At 37.4% G+C, this 7,793-nt stretch overlaps 1 protein-coding gene across 1 annotated transcript; it reads left to right on the top strand.

The window, feature by feature from the left end:
* The first annotated feature begins 280 nt into the window (after window positions 1–280).
* LOC115950190 (zinc finger MYM-type protein 1-like) lies at window positions 281–4,822 on the top strand. The gene is made up of 2 exons (XM_031067428.1): window positions 281–305; window positions 2,967–4,822. Exons 1-2 carry the CDS (start codon window positions 281–283, stop codon window positions 4,820–4,822), a joined length of 1,881 nt encoding a protein of 626 aa, XP_030923288.1.
* Window positions 4,823–7,793: the final 2,971 nt, after the last annotated feature.

The raw sequence follows: 7,793 nt of genomic DNA, 5'->3' as shown, positions 1-7,793 counted from the left end.
CAAAGGGACTTTGGAATCACGGTGGCAAAGAGAAAGCCATACATGGCCTGGTGGAGGAGGTGAATAGTCATTGGACACCACGGGAAAGTGAATATGGATATTATACCACAGGTCGATGAGAGGAGGACACTCACTATTCGGATCGTGACCCCCTTCCTCCTCCTTGAAATGGTCCGATTCGGAATGGGGAGCCTCTCCACCCACGGTCTTGGTGGGTGGATCATTGGTGGCAACCTTCTTCCCTTTATAGTGGGAAGAACTTTCACCCTTCACCGGCGACATGGAAGACGGATTGAATGGAAAAGGTAATGGGTAGAGAAATTTTGGGAAGGTGAGATGGTGAAGGGAACGAGAAATGAAAGATTGTGAGAAAGTGGGGAAAAGTATGAGGAAAAGAAAAACGAAAAGGCTGAGACAAAAAAAAGCGATATGAAGGGAGGCAACGGGTCAGCCATCAAAAGAAGCATCACATTGATGAAACAAAGGTTGTGTATCAAGATAACTGCTAAATTGAGAAACTTGAAGAGACAAGTCTGTGCATGGCAGAAAAGGAAACAAGGCGGGGTCCACTGTTTAATAAAATCCGACAAAAAAAAAAAAAAAAAATTACATGAGCATTCGCATATGAATTGCAGGAGCAATCCATATGCTCAGGGGGCTGAATGTTGATGCCCATTTTTTGACAAAGGGCCCAACAGTAGAATAATCCCAACAATAGAGAAGGTGAGAAGGAAGTAAAAGAAATAAGGAAACAAGCCCAATGGGCAAAAGCAGCAGGATTGATGGCTAGCGGGCCCATGAAAATAAAAAGAGGTAAAGAAGAAGTAAATGGGCTGAGAAAGCCTAAGGAATGAAGTAGTAAGCCCATGAGAAAAATAAGAGATAAAGACGAAGTAAATGGGCCAGGGAAGCCTAGGGAATGAATTGGTAAACTTAATGGGCTAGCTTAATGGCCAATAAGCTTAAAAGGGTAATAAGAAGTAAAGATGTAGAAAATGGGCTGAGGAAGCCCACAAAATTTAGCAAAAATCCCATAGGAGTAAAAGAGGTAAAGAAGAAGTAAATGGGTTGAGGAAGCCTAAGGAATAAAGTAGTAAAATGGGCTGGCATGACAGGAATGTTGGCCAACAAGCCCAAAAGAGGTAAAAATTTGGAAAGTGGGGAGCAAATGATTGATAAAGAAATGGGCTGACACAGCAGGAACATCAACTTGCAAGCCCACGGGGTAATAAGAAATAAAAAGAGAGGTAAAGCTATAGCAAACACAATGAAGTGATATGGCAAGATCAAAACATCAACTAGTATAGTAGAATCAAACAAACGCAAAGGTAGTAGAAATGGTGTGAAGGCTAGAAAGAAACAAATTCAGACGGAGTGGAGCATGCATAAAGGGCCAGGACACCACCTACTTATACCTAGCCTATACATGGGAGGTAGGCCACGGGTTAAGGTTTTCAGAGGGTGGGGAGAAAATGAGGTCTATTCTAGAGTTCCCGCTCAAGCTTCTTTGGGAGAAATGTTTTGTTGGGATGACATCCAGGGACAGACCCAGGTGGGGGGCCTAAGGGGGCTCAGGCACCCCCCCTTGGGCCAAAAAAAAAAAAAAAAATTAGTAGGTAAAATTTTCAAAAAAAAAAAAAAGGAAGACTTGGGCCCCCTTTACTTTGTAGCTCAGGCCTCCTTCCAAAAATCATGAACCATCCCTATCCCAGCCGGCCAGCCCAGGAGGCAAGAGCCCATGTAAGTCTTAAAAAAAAATGTAAAAAAGAAAAAAAGAAAAAAAGAAGAAGAAAACCTAGCAGTCCAAAGCCAAACGGAAAAAGCAAAAAACGAAGGAAAAAGAAAAGAAAAGAGAGAGGCGAGATAGAGAAAGTGAGAGGCGAGACTTAGAGAGTACTCAGAGTAGAGACCCATCTCGGCGATCTCCCTACCCACTCCATGACGCCGCCGCTCATGCTGTGACGCCGCCACCACACGAGAGAGACCCATCTCGCTGCCCACATCGCCACCCATCTCGCAAACCTGTCCTTGTTAGTTGTCAAATACCCAAATAGGAAACGGCCACATCAACGTTGCCATGTGAGACCTATCTTGCTGCTGGTTACTCGATCTGCCTAGCCCAGCTTCATTGCTCTAGCCTTCACAGTTCATAAGTATTTAATCTATCATTTCCTTCAAAACCTAACATAGTGTTTGTGAATCTCAGAATCTAACAATCTGTGCTTGTGGACTTGTGGTGTTTATGTTTTTACTGATGAGTGATGAACTGATGTTGGTGATTGTGAATTGAATCTATGCTTGATTGCCTGTGGTATTTTTTTTTTTTTTTGGCTTTTTGGCTTTGTGACTCTCAGTCACTTTGTGTTTGTGAGTCTCTCTCTCTCTCTCTCTCTCTCTCTCTCATATTATATAGATAAGATAAATAGAGAGAGAGAATAGAGTTTGTAGAGATTAGAGAATATATTAGTGTAGTGTTTGACTGTTTGTTCTTTGTTGACTGGTAGTTGGGCAATAATAGGACAAGTGACAAAAAAAAAAATTGGTAAAGTTAGGAAAGGTTTTTGTTGGCAGTGCAGAATAAATTTATAGTGTCAGTAGTGGGATTGGGTCAATGTTAGAAATATGGAGACAAGACAAAGACAAAGAGATAAATAAAGGCAAAGACCAAAGACAAAAGAAAAAAAAAATCATATAATATAGAAAATTGTCACACAAATTTAAGAAAATAACAGTGATTCACTTGCTCCTATTGTTAACTCATAATGCAAAATTAGATAAATTTATAAATTGAAAAGAAGTGAGAAATACTAAATTCATAATTAAATGCATCATGCATATTACCTAGATTCTAGTATTTGTCTTTAGTTAGTAACAACAACCGTTTGTGAGATAATATATATGATTCTTATTTTATTTGTAGATCACGAAAAAATCAACTACAATGTTTGATTTTTTCAAAAGAAAAGATTCAAATTCTTTAGAAGTCAACATAGGATTGCCAACAATTAATGTTGCTATTCTAATTCCAAAAAATGTGGATGTTCCAATTCTAGAAAATATTCATTCCCCAATTCCAGAAAATGTCGATGTTCCAATCCCAAAAAATATCCATTCCCCAATTCCAGAAAATGTTGATATCGCTATTCCGGAAAATAACCATATCTCTCAAACACAATTTCAAAAAGTTGATCTTGATTCTTTGGATTATGATCTTGGAACACATAAACAAATATGGGAATATCATGTTAATCAACGTGATGAAATTCGACGGGTTTACATTAAAAATGGTCCACACCAACCTCCATTAGAGACATACAAAAAAAATGAAAAACACAATCGTAGCTTTCAAGCTTTTTGGTTTGAATATTATTCAACATGGCCAGAATATTCTCCTACGAAAGATGTAGCTTATTGTCTACCCTGCATTGTCTTTCATAATCCAAATGGGGTCATGGGACAAAATACATTCATTGTTGGTGGATTTAGAAATTGGAAAAAAGTTGGGGGCAAAAATTGTTATTTTCAAGGTCATATAGGAAGAGATCCTAACTTAGCTCATAGAGTTGCCAAGCAAATGTGTAAGGATTTGATGAACCAATGGCAACATTTACAAAAGGTAGTTGATCATTTCACTACTGAACAAATTGAAAATAATCGGTTGCAATTGAAGGCCTCAATTTATATTGTTCGACATCTTGCCTTTCAAGCTATATCATTTAGAGGTCGAGATGAGAGCTTTAGTTCATCTAATCGTGGGAACTTTCTTGAAGCATTGAACATTGTCACTTTTTGGAATGAGAAGGTTGCTGACATAATAGAAAAAGCTCCCAAAAATGCAACCTACACATCACCTAAGATTCAAAAGGAAATTCTACATGTTTACCTAGACAAAGTGAAGAAGGCAATTTGGGAAGAAATTGGTGATGTAAAGTTTTGCATAATGGTTGATGAAGCTCGTGATAAGTCCATGAAAGAGCAAATGGTTGTGGTTTTTAGATATGTTGATAGAGAAGGCATTGTGAAGGAATGTTTTTTTGGCCTTATTCACGTTGTTGACACTGCGGCTTTGACTCTAAAGAAGGGGATATATTCTTTGTTATCTCAACATTGCTTAGATATACAAAATATTCAAGAGCAAGGATATGATGGAGTAAGCTACATGCGAGGTATGTGGAATGGATTACAAGCTTTGATTTTGAATGATTGCTCATATGCTTACTACATCCGTTGTTTTGCACATCGCTTACAATTGGCATTAGTAAAAGCATCAAAACAAGTTGTCCCCATTAGTGGGTTTTTTCTTAAATTACTTTTAGTGATAAAAAATGTTAATGCTTCATGCAAGCATAATGAGCAATTGAAAGTTGCCAATGCTAATGAAATATCACGTTTGATTGATCTTGAAGAGCTTGAGACTAGAAGTGGACTTAATCAAATTGGCACTTTACAACAACCTGTAGAAATACGTTGGAGTTCACATTTTAGATTAGTTTCTAGCTTATTAAGGATGTTTACTTCATCTGTTGAAGTTTTACTAAATATAATTGATGATGCAAGTGATGGAGAACATCGGGCAGAAGCAGAGTCAGCTTATGATGGTTTAACTTCATTTGAATTGGTCTTTATCTTGCATTTTGAGAAGGAAACTATGGAGATCACTGATAAACTTTGTCAAGCTTTGCAAAGCCAATCTCAAGACATTTTAAATGCCATGCATATAGTTTCATCCAATGTTATTAATTCCATTTCGGTTTGTCCAGTGGAACGGAATATTTCAGTACTGGCCAATTTCAATGTACCGTTTCAAAGTGTTTCGGATTGAAAAAAAAAAAAAAAAATATATATATATATATATAGAGTATAATTTTTTTTTCATACTTATTATTATAATAAATTAATTCCCTCACATTGTGTGGTAAAGAAAACTCCATGCCTACATTTGATATCCAATGTACTTCAATAGGCAAGTAGATACTAATAAGTAATAACCCATCAGTCCATCCCACCATTCAAAAAATAAATAAAATAATAAATTTCAGATTCACTAAAAGACAATTATATCTTGGAAGTAGGAGCCATTCAAAACTTTACCAAACCACATTGTTCAGAAATAACAAGTCTCAGTTTTTTAGCATTCAGCTTAACAAAGAAAAAAGTCTCAAGCTCTTAGCACTCTGAAGGTTTGACGAAACGTGAAGACAATGTAGTGCAGAAAGAAAATAAAGCCAAAAATGAAAAGGGAAGAGAAAAGATAGAGCATGCAACAGATGAAGGTGAAGGTTGGACACTACCATTGTTGTTAATTTCCTTCTCTCTTCTTAATTTCTTTTTGGGTTGTGATTATTTTCTTATGAATTTAAAGCTTTAGATCTTGTCAAAATAGAAGCTTTACATGTGTGAATGGATCTATGAACATTTGATTTGAGATGTAAAAAAACATAGTTGCAGGATAGATTTTTATTTTTTTTAAAGGCAAAACCAATACTGGCCGAAATTCCTATTCCACCCGAAATTCGCAGGAATTGACCGAAATGGCTGAAACAACCCGAAATAGGCTGGAATTTGACCTGAGGTGGAATGGGTGGTAGTACCATTTTGGATTGCACACTGGCACGAGAAATTCCGGCCGTTCCAGCCGGAACGAAACAAAATTAATAACATTGGTTTCATCTACTAAAGCACTTATCCAAAAATTTAGAGATGATGGAGGGGATGGCTTACTCACCACTGTGATATCATTTTGTGAGAAGCATTGCATTAATGTCCTAGATATGAATGCTTGTTATGTTGGGAGGCGAAGTCGAGCTCGTAATCAGCAAGATAATGTTACAATTGAGCATCATTATCGAGTAAATATTTTTTATGCTGCAATAGATTCTCAACTATAGGAACTAAATCATCGGTTTAATGAAGATGCAATGGAGTTACTTAGGCTTAGCTTAGTTTTAGAACCTCGAGAGGCATTAAAATCTTTCAGAAGTAGTGATCTTTGTTTGTTGGTAAAGAATTTCTATCCACAAGATTTCACAGATTATGACAAACAAGTGTTGGAGAAGGAGCTTTGTCATTTTGAGCATAATGTAGTCCAAGATCCAGAGTTCAAAAAATTGAATAGTTTATCTGAGTTGTATCAATGGTTAGTGAGAATTGGAAACTCAGAATACTACAAACTTGTTTATAGAATGGTGAGACTTGTGCTTAGTCTTCCAGTTTCTACTGCTACTATAGAGCGGACATTTTCAGCTATGAAAGTTGTCAAAACTAACCTTCGAAACAAAATATAAAATAATTTTTTGATGGACTCTTTGATGTTATACATTGAAAAGGAAATAGTTTCGACATTTAGTTTGGATTCAATTATAGATGATTTTGAAGATTTGAAAGAGCATCGAGTTCCCTTTTCATAGATGATTGTATTAAGAAACAATAGTGTTTCGTGTCTTTTTTTTTTGTTGGTAGATGAGTGTATCTTAATATATTAAGAAACAATGATTTTTGGGTATTTGTTTTGGTTGGTATAAATGCGTATTTGAATTTTTTTTTTCCGCTTATCTCTGCCCCCCCCCCCCAGCGTAAAATCCTTTTCTGTTGTAGTATTATCTCTATTTATTGTATTATTTTGTTGTAACTCTATTAACCATTTTCTCGGCGTTAGTTTTATTTATTCCATTTAGTATTGTAGTTACCATGCTATTTTGTATTATTGCCATAACATTTGTAATACTTGTTCTTGTTGTGGCCATGCCATAAGCTCAGCCCACACTGCTAATGCCAGGATTCATGTACATTAGGTTGGCTTAACTTGTGCACAAGCTGGCCTGAAGCGTAGTCCCAACAAGGCCAGTCTCTACTCTTTTACCTCAAACTAACGGGCCGAAGCACGGCAGGAGGGGTCAAGGCCCAACAACGGATAAAAGGCCCACCACACCCTCTTAAGCAAAAATTATTAGTTCCAACTTTGGTTGGAGGAATGGAAAATGGGAGTAGAAAAATTTTCTTTCCGGGCCCAATTTTTATGAGGAGGGAGTTTTCTCCTCAAATTGAGGAGAAAATGGAGGAGAAAGTGGGCTTTTGATTACTGCATCTAAATTTATACAAACATAATTTTCTATCATTTCATTTTTTTAACCAAATAAAAGAGTTTTTCACTCCAATATTGCACCCCAACCAAACATGGGAAAACATGGAAAAGTGGAATGATAGAAAATAGTGGGAGGATGGAAAAGTGGGACGATTGAAAAAATTTGGTTTTTCTCCTAGGTGTTTGGTTTTAGGGATGAAAAAGTGAAGGGATGAAAAACTTTTTTATTTAATTGAGGAAAAAAATGGGAGGTATTGTGGGGCCCAATAATTTAAGGGCCAAGCCCAGTTGCTCCTGGAAGATCCGAAGGCCCAATCCGAGGAGAGCTGTGGCCCAAACTCTACAATACAGAGCCCAAACAGTTTTTGGGAGGCAGCCGAGGACAGTTTAGTCCTCGGCAGATCCGGAATCCCATCGAAATACAGGGGCAAAACTGGTATAGGGACGAATTTGTAAGGAGATCCAAAATATCTTGGGGAAGTTATCCTTACTACCCTTCCAGATAAGACCCAGCGCCTGACAGAGCCGTACCCTGCAGCTTTATCAAACCATCCCCAACAATTCCGGGATTGGACTGATGGGACAAATGTCAGTTTTCGTAAAGATTGACCCTACACGTGGACGAAGGACAACGAATGCAAGCTAGTATAAAATAAGAAAGTAAGTAAATCTAAAGGGGAGCCCATCCCACCTCAAAAAGAGAGAGACTACA

The sequence above is a fragment of the Quercus lobata genome, chromosome 6, assembly GCF_001633185.2.
Source record: "Quercus lobata isolate SW786 chromosome 6, ValleyOak3.0 Primary Assembly, whole genome shotgun sequence".
NCBI lineage: Eukaryota > Viridiplantae > Streptophyta > Magnoliopsida > Fagales > Fagaceae > Quercus > Quercus lobata.
Note: the sequence above shows the minus strand (reverse complement) of the source record. Positions and strands in the feature narration are given on the sequence as shown.